Source organism: Neltuma alba, unplaced genomic scaffold, assembly GCF_004799145.2.
Source record: "Neltuma alba isolate B1F8T4 unplaced genomic scaffold, ASM479914v2 tig00012185_pilon, whole genome shotgun sequence".
Classification (NCBI taxonomy): Eukaryota; Viridiplantae; Streptophyta; class Magnoliopsida; order Fabales; family Fabaceae; genus Neltuma; species Neltuma alba.
In genome coordinates this window covers 117,608-139,263 of record NW_021636727.1, presented here as the reverse complement: position 1 = coordinate 139,263, position 21,656 = coordinate 117,608, and the positions used below count along the sequence as shown (strand labels likewise).

Below are 21,656 nucleotides of genomic sequence, written 5' to 3'. Positions count from 1 at the left end.
GATGGACATCCTTGCACATGAATACTCTTCAGGTTCATTAGAGTACCTGGTTTCACAACTTCCCCGCAAATCATCCGCAAATGTGGCAAAGCATATAGATGCATTCTCTCCAACTGTGAAAAATTGTTCTCCTCTGATTCCGAAATGCATTCCATCTCAGGACAACTTCCTAAATTGCAAGTTTTCAAGTGCATTGCATTCACTAAGTGCAAAGACAAGCGTTTGATCATACCCTGAGAATTGCAAATTATCAACTGCATAACATTTCTTGGAATCAATTTAGTAATCTCCGCTTCTGAAAGGTTCTCTGCTTCTTACATATCTATTGCAAAACTAGTTCTCTCAAATAATTCTACAGTGTCATATGCATAGCGAAATCCAACGGCAAGCTTGAACTCCTTCAATTGAGAAAACTTGAGATGTTCAGCAATTTTTTAGAAGTTGCAATGCTATTTAATTGCATGTGCACAAGAGACAACTCATGGCAGGATATGATTTCTTCAACTCTAATTGGATAAGCACAAGGTTTTGTATCCTTAGATGATATCCCAATCATATGCGAACCCAAAATCAAAAAGTCCTCCAGAAAAGTAAATTTGGATATAACTCCAGCTTTTAAGTTTTGGACAGACGTGAAGGAGAAATCCAGGTGTCTCAAATTGGTTAATTGTTCCACCGCTTGTGGAAGTTCTGTTAAACGTCTTGAAAAGGAAAAATCTAAATACTGATTCAGTGAGCCTTGCTAAAGATGGAACTTCAACAAGATTCCAACAATGGTTGAATATCAAGGCACATATATTCTTCAAATTTGAAAGAGACCCAGGCAGAACTTTGATCCCAATACAGGAGAGATCAAGAACTTTTAGCGCTTGCATGCTGTCAAAGAAGTCATATGATATATTTTTCTCAAATGAATTATATTGAGGTAGCAAAGAAGTGAGTCTAGGACACCTTGGACTGAAGTTTATAGATTTCACATCATTTCCAATCATTGATACCCATTGAACATCTTCTTTCCATTCTTGAGGCGGTGGTGGTTTTACTTGTCCCGCGCCAGCTTTTGCAATGCATCTAGGCTCTGTACTCATGATTGTGAGGGCCATATCTCTAATCAAATCATGCAATTTCACACATCTCACCCTATTCTCAATTTTTAATTCTCACAAGCAAGCAGATATCAACTCACATACAATCATTTGCCCCTTTCGTTTCATCTCGACCATGCTTACACCACCCAGTAAATCTTCCCACACCCAATAATTAATCAATTCATTCTCTTCAATTAGATGACCTTTTGAGTATAAAGCACAAAACAGAAAGTAAGTTCTCCTTGCATCATTCTTTAGTTTCGAATAGCTCAACTTCAAACGAGAACGCAATACTTCGTCAACGTTGTATATATCAATACTTGACCTTTTGAACTCTTCTAATGCATTCACCCGCTCTATTATATCAGTTGTGTTTCTTAATGCACGTCCAACTGCAACAATAGCTAGAGGCAAACCACAACACTGTTTCACCGCTTCCATTACAATTGATTGTACATCCAGATCTGATAGTACAAGTTCCCCAGCTTTGTCCTTGAAGAGATTCCATGCTTCATCCTCTAAAAGAAGTTTCAATTCAACATCCTCTTCTCTTTCCATGTCTCTGCACACTATACGGCTTCGAGTTATTATTACTAATTTACAACCATTCTCTGTTGTTAGCACAGGAATTCCAACTTCTTCTATAGAGAATGGTTCCCAAACATCATCTAAAATCAGTGCAAATGTCTTCCTCCTATTAAAAGTTTCTAACAATTTTGAAGCTCTTGCTTTTTGGTCATCAGTTTCATTAAAGTTCAAACCTAACTTCACAGCTATATCTTGTTGCACCTTATTTAGATCGTTTGATGCTACTACCCAAATAATGCAATTGTATAGACTATTTCCTTTCACTAGGCAGTTGTGAATCTCTGACATGATTGTTGTTTTACCCTCTCCTCCCATCCCCCAAACACCAATTCTTCTGGTATTCGTATCATGTAAGAATCTCTAAATCTTCATACAAGTTTGTTTATGTGTTTCATATTCCACCATTGGAGTTACAGACAGAACACCACCTCTCTTGTTTACAGGAATAGCAATTGAATCCTCTAAATGTGGGACATTCTCTAGAAGTTCATGAATATCTCTGATCTTCTCCTCAATAAGTTTCCCCAACTTGATTCTTGAACAAATGAAACAGCAACATTTAGTTGATCTGTACTGACCATTTTCATCCATGAGGCTACTTACATCTGCTTTTACTTGATCAACTCGCTCAAACCATAAATTACATTCCCTTGTTGGCTCTGCCCTTTTAGATGCCACAAGTGATTTAGTTCATCTTCAACATCTTTCTTACAAGATTCAGCTGCTGAATATTCCTCTTGGATGTTTTCCAGTGTTTATAATTGTTTCTAAATACTTCACGCAGAGAGCAACACAAGCCTATGATGCTTGACACACTTGCAGGAACTTCCATGGTTGGCTCCAGGGAATTCAAACAAACAGAGGAATTATGAGAAGCAACATGTAAATTACTGCAGCTAGTGTATTACGTCAGCTACACATTGAAAACATAATGAAAGGTCAAATATATGATCCCCGAAACTTTATATGCAGGAACAACATGAAGAGCAGGAATACATCTGAACAACGATATCCTCATATACAAGACTAATTCATGCTTCTGTGTGATGCGTGCATGATCAAGCTAGTGAAAGAGTAATGTCAGGAACAGCGTGAACTATCAAACAGTTGAATGTTACTTTAGTTGGGTATTCAGGGTATTGCAATAAACTGACAGAAAAATTTAAAGTGGTGTTTATCATTCGGGGCCGTTGAGTCACTTCGGATCAGGTTGCATAGGGCTCGTTCAAAACACAAAAAATGCCAAATCCAGATGTTGCATAAGCTAAAGTTGAATCCAGAGATAAAGGAAATACATCAAACACAAAGCGAACAATAAAGGGGAAGAAAAGAAGATAATCGTACCAAGCTTCTATCTGAACACACAAAAGCTCATATTTGGTCAAGGCATCGCAATCCATCACCCTTCCTCCTTCTCTTTTGAAATCATCCATGTCTTTTGTGGTTTTCATAATGATTGATTCTATCTTATGTTTCTATCCTTCTCTTCCATCCATATTGGTGGAGAGAAAGTCAGAAAAGAGGGAAATGATGTAGAAAACAAAAACAAGAAAAAAGAGACAAGAATTTGCGAATTTAAAAAAGAATAGGTGATGTATTATATATAATCTACTTCCTTTAGTTCTTCTTTCTAATTTACATTCGTGTTCTCTTACTAACTCTGTATTATAAATTATTCTTTTAATCTTAGTAATATTTATATTTTATAATAAAAAAACAGAAGAAGAGGTGATTTCGGGACACTGTCCCCTCATTTTTCCCATTTTTTTCTTTTTCTTTACTATCATTTTATAATTTGATATGTTTAAATTTAATATTTTATAAAATTATTACAATATTACATAAATAAATTTGTACTATTATAATTTGATCAATATAAACTGTAAAATGTTATTAAGATTTAATTAGGATATCTATTCAAGTGAAATTTTAATATTTTAAATTTATTTATGTAAAGTTATAATATTATAATTGGGAAAATTGCTGCCTTGCAAAATTAATTGTCAAAGATACCTGAAATTTAGTTAATGACTCCAGTGTAATTTATGTTCCATTAATGGAAATTTTTTTAACAGCATACAAAATATTTGCATATAAATAAAAATATGTAGTATATATTTAAAAAAAATTATAACTGTTAAAAATGAGTTGCATTCATTCAAAATATTAGATTTTTCGATAGCTTTACACGATAAATTCAGTAGTTTTTGTAATAGTTTTATAACATATTTAATCAGTAAAACTTTAATTAAATTATAATAAAAGAAAGAATAATTAAAAAAGGGAGAAGCTCCCTCAATCCATGTTCCCCGGACAAGCCCAAGAAAAACTAAAGGCCTGCTTGGTTTGAGGGGAGGGAGGGGAGATTTTATCCTCACTTTGTTTGGTTTGATTAAAAAGAAAAGAAAGGGAGGATATTTAATGATCCCTTATTTGGTTCAAGGAGGGGAGGGGAGGGATAGTAATAATCAATTTACCATTTTACCCTTATATATTAGTTTATGTTTTTTATTGATATATTATATAAATTAATTTACATCTTAATTTAGTTTATATAATTTAATAAAAATTCAGTCTTATCATGTTAATATGTATATTAAAAAATTAGTACAGTAATTTTTTATTCTAATTAATATAATAATATATTTAAAATAATCAAATTAACAAATTTATATGCTCTAAGAAAAATGAAATTTTATTCTCTTTATGCTATCTTTTTTTTTCCAGCTTTAAAATATATTTAATAAATAATATATTTATAAAAAAACAATTACTTTTATAATATTATAATTTTTTATTTAAATAATTTTTTATTTTTAAATAATTTTTTTATAATATATTTTTAATTATAATAATATTTATTTTTATTTTTTTACTTAGGATAACATATTTTTTATTTGAAATAAATATGATAATAATATATTTTATGGGTAGAAGTGAATATTAAAAAAACTATAAGAGTATAATGGTTCAAAAATTTGGCTCTCCTCCAAAAACCCCCAATTTGAAGGGGAGCTAAAATAGGGGGAGGGAGAGGAGGGGAGGGGACATTAAATTTACTTGAAACAAAAAAGAATACATGACCTTGTGTAATTAAAAAACTTGATATAATAGATACAAGAAACTTAACATATACATAAATTACAAACAATAAATTAGCTTAACAAACTTTAAGTAATTTTATTGGCTTTTGTGAAAAGGATATTTCTGTCTTATTTAAAACAGGAAAATATTACAAAACTAAGCATAAATTACAAACAATAAAAGCTAAAAAGGGATTCAAGATTTAAAAAAAAAAAAAAGGAAATAATTATGTTTTACAATCAATAAAAAGTAAAAATAAAGAGTAAAGAGAAAAAGAACAGCATGAACAATTATTTCCTTTTAAAGTAGGCGGAGACCCTCTTGTGCTTTAAAAGAATACAATACGTATGTCCCGCAAGATGAAACAAAAAACCAAAGAAAGACTAAAGAAGAACTAAAGAAACCATGATGAGAGAGCAAGTTGGTGGCGCATCATAGAAGTTCTTATTTTAAAAAAAAATAATTACAAAATGAATCTTAGAAGTTCTTATTTTTTATTTTGATCATTACAGACTACTTAGATTAGTATTAAAATTTTTTAGTAATTATTTTTTTGATCTCATAATAATTTTTTTTACTTTGAAGGCCACTACTAAAAGTCTTGAAAGGTAAGGTTTTCTGCGGGGACAGACACCACCGAAAATCTTTAAAAGGAAGCTTTGACGATGACCTCCAATACTGAAAGTCTTTTAAGGGGAGATTTTCAACAGCAATATTCATGATCTTGCTCAAAGTTTCACTTTCAATAGTCGTTAAAAAGTTTTTAAAAAGAAGACCAATAACTCTCAAAAGTCTTAAAATAGAAAGTCTCACTTTTAACTATTCTAAATATTAGTTTTTCAACGACAACTTGTAAATTGTCGTTAATGGGCTTGCTTCTTATGACAACTTTCAAAGCAGTCATAGAAAGTTAATTTTCAGCAATGATTTTTTCAGTTCCCACTAATTTTGTTTTTTGCCTGATTTTTAATTCCCACTAAAACTCGTTGCTGAATGTCTTCCCCATCCCCCCCCCAAAGTTTCATTAAACGTTTCTGTATTAGATGTTGAAATATTTTGTTGTTGATTGAAATATTTTTGAAGGAAGTGGAAATAGGAGAAAATTATAAAATCAATATTCAACGTATAATAAGAACTATCTAAGCTGTAAGCATTATTCATGTAAGTAATGCTTACAACAAGAAAAAAGAGGGAAAACAAAATAACTTACTCGAGGAAGAGTTGCAAAGTGAAGGCAATACTTCTTTAAACTAACCCAATTGAATTGCGAGAGAATCATTGGTCGGACAACTGTGTGGATACCCTTATCTTCATATTAAAAAAAAAAAAAAAAACTTCAAATCCAACGCTGTTGCAATTATTGAACGTAATAAATAAAAGATTCTTAATACTACCTCCCATACTTAATATAAGAGTCAGTGTGATGTTCAATTTGATCCTAAATATAAGACCTAAATCTATTTAATCTATCATATTCATCTATTTTTTACAAAGTATGCACATGTTAAATGTTTAGTTTTAGCTAATACACATTATTAATAATGGTATTTTAGAGAAGACAATTACCCATTTTGTTTGGATGAATGAGAGAAAATATAGAGAAAAGAAAATAAGCAAATATATGAATAACTAAAATATCCTTATCTATATGCCAAAATATATTATGTTTAAAACCAAATTAAATGAAAAAAATTGTAAACAAAGACCCCTAAATATGTAAAATTGTGATTTGTGATCCTGAGTTTGAAAAATAGAAAATAAAGACTTGGTCTCACTTTTTGCATATATGAAATGTGAGTGAAATGTTTGAAGTACCCTTCAGCCAAATGAAAAGTTAATTATAAGAAATGACAAGTTTACTTTAGCATATGACAACTTCAATAGATCAAATTACAACTTGGTTAAGGGTATGCCAAATGACAAGTTAATTATGGAAAATGACAAGTTCACTTTAGCGAATGACAACTTCAATAGACCAAATCACAATTTGACTAGGGGCATTTCATATATTTCAACCATATTTCATATTTTCAAAAAGAGATCGGGTCTTTATTTGCTATATTTCAAATTTAGGGTCTCATATTGTAATTTTACATATTTAGGGGTCTTTATTTGCAATTTCTCCAATTAAATATCACAATAAAAAATTATATAGACATTAATATTATCAAATAATTTAAATTAAATTAATTAATAAAAATATATTATCTTATTATTATATTTAAAAATCAAATAGTTTAGTAAAAAATGTTATTTTAATTAAAAAAAAGTGGATACTTTTTTAAATTAAATATAATAAAAAGAAAATAAATAAAATATATATTATTTAAAATTATTTTTAAATAATTAAAATTTATTATAAAATTTGGCTACAGTAAGATAATTTTGCTAAATAATAAAATCACAATAAATAAAATTAAAAAAATTGTATTAAAGGAAAAATATGCGTTTATGTACTTAGTATGAAGGAGGGTATATGAGAAATATGAGTTTTCTTCTCATTTTTCTCCATATACGTAAAGAAAAGTTGGAGAGAAAATAACATGGACGTCGCACCTTATTCTCTCTTCTATTTTTTCCTCTCATTTTTCTCTCCTCATCCAAACAAAAAAAAAACTTATTTCTCTTCTCATTTTTTTCTCTAATTTTCTTTCCTCCCTCATTTTCTCTCCATCCAAACAAGAAAAGTATATTAAGGACCAGAAGTAATAGTCATGTTATTACCGTCCATTTTCTTTACTGTGGTTTGACTTTTAAAAGTATATTTTTTAAAATTAAGACATCAAATAAAAACATTATATAAAGTTAATGGACTATAAATATGGTTTAGTTTTATATTTAGTGTTATCTTTGAATCATCCTTTTTCAGTTTTAAGTAAATGCAGTTGATATTTTGTTTTATTAAAATTAATTACTTTGTAAGATATCATTTTAAAATCTCATTTCATTCTGTATGTGATATACACATAGGTCATCAAAATGATTTTAGAATAAAAACTGGAAACAAAGCTTATGAACTAATAGTTCATGGTTGCTATTGCCACAAATATTATATACTATTTCTTTTAATTAGATAAGTAGACACTAATGCTCCGTTTGGATATGAAGAAAAGTTAGGAGGAAAGAAAATGGAAAGAGTGAAAATGGAGAGAGAAGAAAGTCAAAGAGAAAATAGTATTATCCATTTTGTTTGAATGAAGGAGAGAAAATATAGAGAAAAGAAAATGAGTAATATATGAATGACTAAAATACCCTTATCTCTATGCCAAAATATATTATGTTTAAAACAAAATTAAATATCACAATAAAAAAAATTATATGAATATTAATATTATCAAATAATTTAAAATAAAAATATATTATCACATTATTATATTTAAAAATCAAATAGTTTAGTAAAAAAAATGTTATTATATTTTTTAAATTAAATATAATAAAAGAAAATAAATAAAATATATATTATTTAAAATTATTGTTAAATAATAAAAATTTATTCATTTTGTCTCTTATATTTATGCATTTTTTTCCAATATAGTTATTCTAATAATTGTAGTTCTAACCAATATAGTTGATTAGTAAGGATATTTAGGAAAGACAACACCTATTTATCACAATAACTTATTTATCACAAATAACTAATTTAACTTCTTTCATTAATCTTTTCAAATTAGTCAACTGGGTCTTATAATTAGGATCAGAGGTAGTATTAGAAATGGGTTGATGGTGTTTGTTGTCTATGTGGAAAAAATGGATTTGTCGAAGTCATCGATGAGCGTCAAGTGTTCCATGAACTGAAAATTTCTCCTGGAGATGCGAAGGAGATAGCAGTCCACAATCTCAAGTCCTATTATTTCCACTTGGTGATAGCTAGTGAATAAACGAGCTCGTCATCATCAGCGCTCTGCTTTTCTGGTTTTCGGATTCACCGTCTCCATCATGACCCGACCCTGATCCGCATACACCGCGGACTTCTCCCGCTATCTCCCTCCTTCGCATCTCCCGGAGGAATTCTCAGTTCATTGAACACTCAAGGCTCTCAGTTAACTTTGATGGAACCGGCTTTCTTCCTCTGTTCTTACCATCCACTTTTCCTCCTCTGCCCAAAACTATACTATTTTGGGTGTAAAAATGGAGGTTAATCACTTTTTATTTTAAAACCAATATCCATCATGCTAAGGTATTTTTCAGTCTGAAATATTTTCGATAAAATCAAGTATCTTAAGATAATTTATACCTGTCACCAAAAAATACTTTTGAGCGCTGCCCTACTACTACCTTCTATTTTTAATATAAGAGTTTTTTGATTTTTATTTTAATTCTAAATATAAGACCCAAATTTACTTTGCCCCTTATATTTATCTTTTTTTTAAGATAGTTTTTATAATAATAGTAGGTCTAGCCAATACACTTGAATAGTAATGATATTTTAAGAAATATAACATCTATTTATTACAAATAATTAATCTAACCAATTTTTTTAATTTATTCAAATTAGTCAATTAACTCTTATATTAAAGAGTGGAAGTAATATCTAACAAACTGCACTCTAAATTGTTTTCTCAATACTATCTAGTATTTCAAACTAAATTTTAGTGTATCAAGTACCTTACATTATTTTCCGAACCCAATATTCTAAATTTAGTTGAAAATATTGCTACTAAAAAAACACTGCTGGTCCAACTTGTTAGATACTAAATATTATTAGAAAAATATTTTAAGATGCCCTAAAATTATTTTAAGATACTACATGCAACTGATAAATACTCTAAAGGGATGGATATTGGTTTGAGGGAAAAAAAATGATCAGCCTTCATTTTTAAATCCAAAACCGCGTACTTTTGGACAAAGGAGGAGAAGAGCATGGGAAAGCCGATCCCAATTTTTATGGCTTTAAGCAAGTTAATTTCATGAAAAAAAAAAAGAAAAAAGAAAAGGGAACGCACACGGCAGTTTAACACAGGAAAATTAAACAACATAAGCTAGCGTTAATTATTGGAAATTAATTATATATTTTAACATAAACAAATTGAAGCACTAATAAATCGCATCACTATGACACCATCTGAGTTTGCTAACTTTATTTTTGATAATTGAAATAGTAGTATAATTCAAAAGGCAAAAAATAAAATACTCTGACTACATTTTGTTTTTGCCTTAATTACATAAAATTTTTCTCTGTTTTAAAACATGCACTTCAATCCAAACCGTTAATTCTATTACAAATATTTTAAAAAGCTTCTAAAAATATTTTTTTAAATTAAAAGTTATATTAAAATCAAAATTTTATTTACTAATTTTCCCTTAATATTTTACTGTCTCTTTTTTCTAATCATCCTGCAGAGCCCTATCTCTTATATGTTGGAGCACAGTCATGATTCTTTTAAGATCACTGTAAATTTATCGCCGCGATTCGAATTTCTTAGGATATTTCACACTACGATTACAGCTTAAAAAAAAAAATGAAAGACGAAGGGAAAAAGTTATCCAAATATGAACTCAAAGATTAAAATGGAACTCCAAATTCTCTGCACTGCGTCTTTTCCTTTCTTGTCCAGTTTGGTGAGATCAGGTTAAGATGCTCGTTCCTTCGTTCTCATCTTCGTAGTAGACTTTGCTGATGAATCGAAGCTCAGTGAAGTATAGGTTCTTGGTAATCAGTGATAGATTCAAAACATTTACAATCTTTGTAAATTGTGAGAAATTTTGCGAGCTCAGGAAAACATTTTTTATTTAAATTGAGGAGCGAAATAAGACTTTTTTTTTTCATTTTCTTTCCTTTTTGAGTATTCACATTATTATGAAATTAACAGAGAGCACCTAAAATTTCCAATATGTTTTTATCCCCTTAAAAGAAACCAACTAAAACTATAAATTTTTATAATATAATAAAAATTAATAAATTTTATAACATATTAGAAAGTTTTAAAATATATGTATTAGAACTATTTTTGGTTGTATAAAATTTATTTCTTGGCAAAATATGAATTTTAAATAATTCTTATGCTAAAAGGGGTATTTTGGTCAAACAGAAGTTTAAGAGTTAGACTTGACAGTCCAATTCTAATTAAAATATATAAGGATGCTTATGTAATATATATATATATATATATATATATTGATTTTAAAGATAGTTTATATGAGTTTTCAAAAGAGAGGAAAAATTTGTGTAATTAAGATAAAAATGAGAGGTGTTAGAGCATTTCACTCTTGTCCAGTAATGTGGTGTCTGCTAATTAAAAAAAAGAAGAATATTTCACTCTTTAAAAAAAAAAAAAAAAAGAACACATTGCCTATTGAGATCTAATTACTCGATATACCTTTCATATTACCTAGATTTTTACCCCGGACAACGTCCGGAACTTCAAAAATTAACGGAGTTAAATATTAAGAACTAAATCATAAGCGTTATTATGGGAGCAAGATTTATTTTTAGTTTATTTTGATAAGCAATTTTGATTAGTTTATCAGAATAAATTGAAGACAAAATTTTTCCTCATGTTTGGCTTCTAATCTTGAATGAATCAGCACTTAGAGGCCATTTGGTATTTTGAAAATTTGGAGAAGGAAAAGAAAAATCATGATTTTTTACGGACACTGTGCGTTTGGTTGGCAAATTTTCCAGAAACCCATTTTCCGGGGGCAATGAGTTTTCCTTTATATATGGGAAGGTGCTTTCCACCTATTTTAGTGGGAATGGGAAAAATCTTGAAGACAGGTTTTCCCCTCAATATATATACTATTGCCATCTCCCTCTTTTCAGGTGCTTCTTGCTCTCCCTCTCCCCCCTTCCTTCCATTGAACATCCCACCCTGAAAGTAATCATATTAGATCAAAATTGTTTCAAAGATTTTTCAAGCCGTATTAATTTTTTTTTTTGGGGTGATAATAACATAATATGAAGTTGCCTAAATACCCAACATATAATTGAATCTTCATCTTTACCATATATTTTTTTTACTTTGTCACTGTTGAGTCGCGCAACCAACACATATGGATTGGCTAAAAAGCATCAACATTTACTGAATAAGCTTTTTAACAACATTTATCTTAATAAAAAATGCTTCCATGTAAATTAGATATGAATTTTCAAATCTGATTCAAAATCTGGTAAGAAAAAAAATGTTTCTGACCCTTACTCATTATTTTGATCATAACTTTAAAATCACAAAGTATTTTCAAATGGATCTTATTGCATTAAAAACTAGATTCATAGGTCTTATTTGCTCAATTTGAATTTAGAGGAGAATGATATATGTAATCAAAAATTGCTCTCTTCAAAACGTTAAAAATAGAGTGTAACAGAAACATGATAAATTTAAATTTTGTGCAAAAGGTTAGAATTTATGGTGCATAAATTGGATTTTTTTTTTATACAAATTCTTTTTTTCATTAATAAACTAATGACTAAACTTTTAACTGGGAGAAGAAAAAATGAATATATTTGAATTTGATGCAATAAATAACTGAATTTGTTGCATCAAATTCAAATTTTTAAATAAATTTAAATTTGATGTGAGAAAATTTAAATTTCTGACATCAAATTCAAATTTGGTTGCTCTTGCCCTATTAAAGCTTAAATTTTTATCGAACAAGGCTTTATCAATCTAAATCTAAATTAGGTAAATAACTTATTGTTGAAGAGTTATATAAATCTAGTTTCTAATAAAATAATACCTATTAAAAATTCTTTATATTTCTAAGGCTATGATTAAAATTGTGAATAAAGGTCATAAATATTAGGGGGAATTACAATCAAATCCCACGGAAAAAATAATTACCAAAAAGTCTCAATAACAACCTCAACAGCTTATAATGACAAGTTCTATAGTGAGAATAACAACCTCTAAGACTTGTTTTTCAATTGTTTTCCTTGCTTGGGACCTTATTGTAATTCTCTTTAAATATTTCAGCTTTGACCTTTGATTAATATAGTTATAGCATTTCACAAACTATAAATACTTCTAAAGTGAAATTTATTTGATATAACTATATACAAAATAAGCTTTTCAATAATATCTATCTAAATAATTTACTCTTGCTCACTATCTTGAAGATAAATTTCAAAATACACACAGAATTTTTAAATGGATCATGTTGCATTAAAAATTAATTTTAAAGAATGATAAATCATTTGACCTATTTAAATTAACAAATATATGTCATCTAAAAATTCACATTTTAACTGACTTTATTTATGTCCATTTAGGTTTATAAATTGTTTGGTTATACTTTCTTTTTTTCCTTGTGAATTTATTTTTATTCCCTGTGCAAACTTTTCTGTTTTTTTTTTGTATTTTACTATTTAATTATTTTTTAATTTCTTAATATTTATAGTTATTTTTATATTTATATTGAATATTTATATTTGTTTAAATTATAATATATTTTTATACAATTATTTTTTTGAATTATTTTTTTTTAATAATGTTATTATTCAATAAGGTTAAAAGGCATTTTCATTTAATAATATTATATTCTGTCATTAAGGGTGACATAGTAAAAGTGCACAGTTTTTTTAATCCATTTTCATCTGACCAAATATAAAATTTTTTATCAACCCATTTTCTATTTCAATTTTTAACAAACACATCGTTATTTAAAAAATTTTCATTCCGGCCATACCTTTTCATTCTAACTAATTTTTTCTACCAATTGGGCTTTATGTTCTGCTTGGACGAGAAGAAGAGTTAGGAGCAAAAAAATAAGAGGAGAGAAAATAGAGAGAAAGAAAAACTGAATAGCAGATGTTATCATCCTTTTTGCTTAGATAGATTAGAGGAAATAGAGAGGAAAGAAAATTAGCAAGTGTTTAAATGACTAAAATGTTCTTATCAAAATATATCATATTTAAAATTATATTAAATTAAATAGTGCAATAGAAAAATTATACTAAAATTAACATCATCAAATAATTTAAAATCAAGTTATTGGGTTTATATATATTTTCAGATTATTATACTTAAACCAAATTATTTAATAAAAATATTGTTCTAAGATAAAAAATAAAAAGTGAATAAATTTTTAAATATAATAAAAGAAACCAAATATGGAGAGGGAGAGAGAGGAGAGGCAGTCATGAAAATCTTGTTTTCTTTTCCAAACCTCTCTATATGTGGAGAGAAAATTTGAATAGAAAATGAGACATGAGGCTCATTTTATTTTCTCCACAACTTTTCCTTCTTCCCATATTTTCTCTCCTATCCAAGCAAAACAAAACTTGTTTCTCCTTCTGTTTTCCTCTCTAATTTTCTTTCTTTCCTAGATTCTGTTAATATATTTTAAGCACTCTAGTGGGTTATTTACAATCCTCATGAGATGTCATTTTCAAAAAACTAATTTAAACTCTTCTCACACGATAGTTGGAAATAAAAATTGAGATATACATGAGATATGCTCTGTGGTCCTAAGGTAAAAATTGCCTACGGAGATCAATTTACATCGGTGAAACCTCGGCGTCTTAAAAATTAATAGAAGTGAAATATCTCATTTGATCCTTCATATAAAACCTAATTAACTAATTTGAATAGATTAAAAATGTTAATTAAATTAATTAATATGATTTTTTTTAAAAACCCTCAGCATCTTTTTAATTCCCTTCCTTTCCTTTCTACTTGATCATTGTTGAGGGAACACCGATAAGGTTAATTGAGAAAAGGCTGATAATTATATGAAATAAGTCTTATATTTAGAATCAATATTAACTTTCTAATTAGGTTTTATATTAAGGGCCAAAAGAGTATTTTAAAAAATATTAACCTGATAATTTTATAAGAAGTAATAGCGCTTCAAAGGTGTAAAATAGATTTGTATAAGCAATTACAAATAATAACTATAATAAAGGCATAAATAACTATATTTATTTAAGGTTAACAAAAAGAAGTAATTTTTTGTTATAAGCAAAAAAAAAAGTAATTTTAATTAAACTATATGAGAATTTTTTTTTTTTGCGAATTTAAGGTATGCATAAGAAATTGTTGCCAAAAAAAAAACTATTTTCATTCTATTTTGACAAGTGATTTTGATTGGCCTATCAGAATAAGTTGAAAACAAATTTTCTTTTAACATTCCCTTACGTTTAGCTTAAAATTCTCCTAACGGCTCCCTAAATATGTGTCAGCTGGGAGCACGTATGCAAGCTTTGGCAAGCTCAAAGGTTCTTTCTCTTCAGTAATAAAATATGGTTCTGAGAAGGAAAATTTGAGAAATTACGAGAAAGAAAGCATTGTAATCCAAAGCATTCATAAGTCATAATATGAGAGGTCAATACTGTTTGAGTACTCTGTGATGCTCTGTTTCTCACTATGAAGTTATACTAATTTAGATAACTAAATGATAAATGATTATAAACATCTTACTTGACAAACACACCAAATCATCGTTCTTAAAGCATACGGTTAACAGCAAGTCTTACAAATAAATGTGAAAATAACTTTAAAATTCATGCCTCATCATAAATTTAGAAGAAACAATACAGCAATATATAAGAGATGCGCACACAGTGTTTTTTCGTCAAATATCAAACATTATACAAACTTCAACATTAACAATAAAACAACACAGCTTGAATCAAATCAAGTGATCGTGCCTCCATTTCAATATTGCCTTCACGCCATATTATGCTGCTCGGAGCAAACTTATTCCTGTTCATGTGTCCATACCACAATTCTATGAGAAATTGAATAACAATGTAATCAAACTAAATGCAGTGGATAAAAAAGTCTGAAAATTATAATAAAAAAATTTAGATACATTCTGAATCGTACCTGCTTCAGGGATGGATGACAAAGTATGGTTGAAGGAGATGCTTAGCCTGGGGTTGGTCCCACTGCAGTGATTCCCACCTCTCTGTTTCACATGATATTTGTTCAAGTGTAGTAGTTGATGGTGACATTTGCTGATCTTTCTCTATTCCAAGAGGGAATTTATTTAGAGCATTGCAGCGAACAACTTTAATGGTGCGTAGAGAATCACATCGAATGTCCCCATTGTACATGCCTTTCAATCCTCATAAATCACTCAATTTCAACCTTTGCAATTTTGGAAGGGTCACTTTGGCTGCATGGCCGCTGTCCTGAGTGTTTGTATTCCCCTCTCCTTCCATACTTTCTTCCATTCCCGGGCAAAGACCGATGGCAATTTCTTCAAGACTCTGAAGTTCGAGCATGAGCTGCGTTGGGAACAGAAATTTCAATGATGGACATCCTTGCACATGAATACTCTTCAGGTTCATTAGAGTACCTGGTTTCACAACTTCCCCGCAAATCATCCGCAAATGTGGCAAAGCATATAGATGCATTCTCTCCAACTGTGAAAAATTGTTCTCCTCTGATTCCGAAATGCATTCCATCTCAGGACAACTTCCTAAATTGCAAGTTTTCAAGTGCATTGCATTCACTAAGTGCAAAGACAAGCGTTTGATCATACCCTGAGAATTGCAAATTATCAACTGCATAACATTTCTTGGAATCAATTTAGTAATCTCCGCTTCTGAAAGGTTCTCTGCTTCTTACATATCTATTGCAAAACTAGTTCTCTCAAATAATTCTACAGTGTCATATGCATAGCGAAATCCAACGGCAAGCTTGAACTCCTTCAATTGAGAAAACTTGAGATGTTCAGCAATTTTTTAGAAGTTGCAATGCTATTTAATTGCATGTGCACAAGAGACAACTCATGGCAGGATATGATTTCTTCAACTCTAATTGGATAAGCACAAGGTTTTGTATCCTTAGATGATATCCCAATCATATGCGAACCCAAAATCAAAAAGTCCTCCAGAAAAGTAAATTTGGATATAACTCCAGCTTTTAAGTTTTGGACAGACGTGAAGGAGAAATCCAGGTGTCTCAAATTGGTTAATTGTTCCACCGCTTGTGGAAGTTCTGTTAAACGTCTTGAAAAGGAAAAATCTAAATACTGATTCAGTGAGCCTTGCTAAAGATGGAACTTCAACAAGATTCCAACAATGGTTGAATATCAAGGCACATATATTCTTCAAATTTGAAAGAGACCCAGGCAGAACTTTGATCCCAATACAGGAGAGATCAAGAACTTTTAGCGCTTGCATGCTGTCAAAGAAGTCATATGATATATTTTTCTCAAATGAATTATATTGAGGTAGCAAAGAAGTGAGTCTAGGACACCTTGGACTGAAGTTTATAGATTTCACATCATTTCCAATCATTGATACCCATTGAACATCTTCTTTCCATTCTTGAGGCGGTGGTGGTTTTACTTGTCCCGCGCCAGCTTTTGCAATGCATCTAGGCTCTGTACTCATGATTGTGAGGGCCATATCTCTAATCAAATCATGCAATTTCACACATCTCACCCTATTCTCAATTTTTAATTCTCACAAGCAAGCAGATATCAACTCACATACAATCATTTGCCCCTTTCGTTTCATCTCGACCATGCTTACACCACCCAGTAAATCTTCCCACACCCAATAATTAATCAATTCATTCTCTTCAATTAGATGACCTTTTGAGTATAAAGCACAAAACAGAAAGTAAGTTCTCCTTGCATCATTCTTTAGTTTCGAATAGCTCAACTTCAAACGAGAACGCAATACTTCGTCAACGTTGTATATATCAATACTTGACCTTTTGAACTCTTCTAATGCATTCACCCGCTCTATTATATCAGTTGTGTTTCTTAATGCACGTCCAACTGCAACAATAGCTAGAGGCAAACCACAACACTGTTTCACCGCTTCCATTACAATTGATTGTACATCCAGATCTGATAGTACAAGTTCCCCAGCTTTGTCCTTGAAGAGATTCCATGCTTCATCCTCTAAAAGAAGTTTCAATTCAACATCCTCTTCTCTTTCCATGTCTCTGCACACTATACGGCTTCGAGTTATTATTACTAATTTACAACCATTCTCTGTTGTTAGCACAGGAATTCCAACTTCTTCTATAGAGAATGGTTCCCAAACATCATCTAAAATCAGTGCAAATGTCTTCCTCCTATTAAAAGTTTCTAACAATTTTGAAGCTCTTGCTTTTTGGTCATCAGTTTCATTAAAGTTCAAACCTAACTTCACAGCTATATCTTGTTGCACCTTATTTAGATCGTTTGATGCTACTACCCAAATAATGCAATTGTATAGACTATTTCCTTTCACTAGGCAGTTGTGAATCTCTGACATGATTGTTGTTTTACCCTCTCCTCCCATCCCCCAAACACCAATTCTTCTGGTATTCGTATCATGTAAGAATCTCTAAATCTTCATACAAGTTTGTTTATGTGTTTCATATTCCACCATTGGAGTTACAGACAGAACACCACCTCTCTTGTTTACAGGAATAGCAATTGAATCCTCTAAATGTGGGACATTCTCTAGAAGTTCATGAATATCTCTGATCTTCTCCTCAATAAGTTTCCCCAACTTGATTCTTGAACAAATGAAACAGCAACATTTAGTTGATCTGTACTGACCATTTTCATCCATGAGGCTACTTACATCTGCTTTTACTTGATCAACTCGCTCAAACCATAAATTACATTCCCTTGTTGGCTCTGCCCTTTTAGATGCCACAAGTGATTTAGTTCATCTTCAACATCTTTCTTACAAGATTCAGCTGCTGAATATTCCTCTTGGATGTTTTCCAGTGTTTATAATTGTTTCTAAATACTTCACGCAGAGAGCAACACAAGCCTATGATGCTTGACACACTTGCAGGAACTTCCATGGTTGGCTCCAGGGAATTCAAACAAACAGAGGAATTATGAGAAGCAACATGTAAATTACTGCAGCTAGTGTATTACGTCAGCTACACATTGAAAACATAATGAAAGGTCAAATATATGATCCCCGAAACTTTATATGCAGGAACAACATGAAGAGCAGGAATACATCTGAACAACGATATCCTCATATACAAGACTAATTCATGCTTCTGTGTGATGCGTGCATGATCAAGCTAGTGAAAGAGTAATGTCAGGAACAGCGTGAACTATCAAACAGTTGAATGTTACTTTAGTTGGGTATTCAGGGTATTGCAATAAACTGACAGAAAAATTTAAAGTGGTGTTTATCATTCGGGGCCGTTGAGTCACTTCGGATCAGGTTGCATAGGGCTCGTTCAAAACACAAAAAATGCCAAATCCAGATGTTGCATAAGCTAAAGTTGAATCCAGAGATAAAGGAAATACATCAAACACAAAGCGAACAATAAAGGGGAAGAAAAGAAGATAATCGTACCAAGCTTCTATCTGAACACACAAAAGCTCATATTTGGTCAAGGCATCGCAATCCATCACCCTTCCTCCTTCTCTTTTGAAATCATCCATGTCTTTTGTGGTTTTCATAATGATTGATTCTATCTTATGTTTCTATCCTTCTCTTCCATCCATATTGGTGGAGAGAAAGTCAGAAAAGAGGGAAATGATGTAGAAAACAAAAACAAGAAAAAAGAGACAAGAATTTGCGAATTTAAAAAAGAATAGGTGATGTATTATATATAATCTACTTCCTTTAGTTCTTCTTTCTAATTTACATTCGTGTTCTCTTACTAACTCTGTATTATAAATTATTCTTTTAATCTTAGTAATATTTATATTTTATAATAAAAAAAACAGAAGAAGAGGTGATTTCGGGACACTGTCCCCTCATTTTTCCCATTTTTTTCTTTTTCTTTACTATCATTTTATAATTTGATATGTTTAAATTTAATATTTTATAAAATTATTACAATATTACATAAATAAATTTGTACTATTATAATTTGATCAATATAAACTGTAAAATGTTATTAAGATTTAATTAGGATATCTATTCAAGTGAAATTTTAATATTTTAAATTTATTTATGTAAAGTTATAATATTATAATTGGGAAAATTGCTGCCTTGCAAAATTAATTGTCAAAGATACCTGAAATTTAGTTAATGACTCCAGTGTAATTTATGTTCCATTAATGGAAATTTTTTTAACAGCATACAAAATATTTGCATATAAATAAAAATATGTAGTATATATTTAAAAAAAATTATAACTGTTAAAAATGAGTTGCATTCATTCAAAATATTAGATTTTTCGATAGCTTTACACGATAAATTCAGTAGTTTTTGTAATAGTTTTATAACATATTTAATCAGTAAAACTTTAATTAAATTATAATAAAAGAAAGAATAATTAAAAAAGGGAGAAGCTCCCTCAATCCATGTTCCCCGGACAAGCCCAAGAAAAACTAAAGGCCTGCTTGGTTTGAGGGGAGGGAGGGGAGATTTTATCCTCACTTTGTTTGGTTTGATTAAAAAGAAAAGAAAGGGAGGATATTTAATGATCCCTTATTTGGTTCAAGGAGGGGAGGGGAGGGATAGTAATAATCAATTTACCATTTTACCCTTATATATTAGTTTATGTTTTTTATTGATATATTATATAAATTAATTTACATCTTAATTTAGTTTATATAATTTAATAAAAATTCAGTCTTATCATGTTAATATGTATATTAAAAAATTAGTACAGTAATTTTTTATTCTAATTAATATAATAATATATTTAAAATAATCAAATTAACAAATTTATATGCTCTAAGAAAAATGAAATTTTATTCTCTTTATGCTATCTTTTTTTTTCCAGCTTTAAAATATATTTAATAAATAATATATTTATAAAAAAACAATTACTTTTATAATATTATAATTTTTTATTTAAATAATTTTTTATTTTTAAATAATTTTTTTATAATATATTTTTAATTATAATAATATTTATTTTTATTTTTTTACTTAGGATAACATATTTTTTATTTGAAATAAATATGATAATAATATATTTTATGGGTAGAAGTGAATATTAAAAAAACTATAAGAGTATAATGGTTCAAAAATTTGGCTCTCCTCCAAAAACCCCCAATTTGAAGGGGAGCTAAAATAGGGGGAGGGAGAGGAGGGGAGGGGACATTTTAGCTCCCATCTCCTCTAAAATTTTTAAGCAAATGAGGGGAGAGGCTTATTTTCCCTCCCCTCCCCTCCAACTAAACAAATCCTAAAGCGCGTGAAATGAAGGGGGATTTTTTTTTTTTGGGGGTGAGTAAGAAAAGAGCTCCGTTACATGTGGGACAAATGTTCGAAATAAAATAGTGAACCCATTATTTGTTTCCCAGCAAAACCCATTAATTTAAGTGTATCCAAAAAAAAAAAACAATTAATTTAATGTTAGTGGGTGACTAACTGGGTACCATACCAAGAATGTGCTGGGGACCAGCGTGGCTTCCAACCTCAACCGCCACAGATTCATTTTATAAACACAATTCAAACAAATATATATAATCATAAAAAAACTTATCCAAAAACACTAAAACCTAATTAAATATTCTTAAGAATCTTCAGAATATCCAACAGCAAAGAAACCTCTCGCTATATATATTAAAAATTTTCACTCGGGTTAGACTAGATCAGGTTAAATACTCTAATCACTTAGTCGAGAACAAGATCCAGTCTGACTAGTTAGTCTAGTTTAGTTTAGTCCTATTTTATTAAATTGGACTGTCTCGGGTTGGATTTACCTACCAAGTTTTTTCACACCCTTAGCTTTATTAGGACAGGACTCTATGGTGTTGGGGGACCGATTTGTGGTATTTGTATTTTTGAATTGTTGTTGTTCTATTATGCTTTGGTTTGGTTGTTATTAAGCTCTGTTTAGTTGTGGGTTGTCCATCATAATAGAAGCCCTCTCTTCTGTGATGAATTGTATTGTTTTGTACATGATCACTGTGTAACTAAATACACATCTCTTAATAAGAATTTAAATTTTAATTTGTTATGTTGTAACTAACTAGCCCTTCTGTTAAATTCCTAAGGATCTAAGCTAGACTTTTGGGCTCTCTTCCGGGCTGAATTCGCTATGTAAAGCCCAAATACAAGTGCCCTTCAAAGCC

General features: G+C 29.9%; 2 protein-coding genes across 2 annotated transcripts; both read right to left on the bottom strand.

The window, feature by feature from the left end:
- Positions 1 to 1,160: 1,160 nt before the first annotated feature.
- On the bottom strand, positions 1,161 to 2,267 carry LOC114724346 (probable disease resistance protein At1g15890). Its single transcript, XM_028910685.1, has 2 exons — positions 2,095 to 2,267; positions 1,161 to 2,010 (listed from the first exon to the last, which is right to left on the bottom strand). Exons 1-2 carry the CDS (start codon positions 2,265 to 2,267, stop codon positions 1,161 to 1,163), a joined length of 1,023 nt encoding a protein of 340 aa, XP_028766518.1.
- A 14,845-nt stretch (positions 2,268 to 17,112) lies between these two features.
- On the bottom strand, positions 17,113 to 18,219 carry LOC114724345 (probable disease resistance protein At1g15890). The gene is made up of 2 exons (XM_028910684.1): positions 18,047 to 18,219; positions 17,113 to 17,962 (listed from the first exon to the last, which is right to left on the bottom strand). Exons 1-2 carry the CDS (start codon positions 18,217 to 18,219, stop codon positions 17,113 to 17,115), a joined length of 1,023 nt encoding a protein of 340 aa, XP_028766517.1.
- Between the last annotated feature and the right edge of the window lie 3,437 nt (positions 18,220 to 21,656).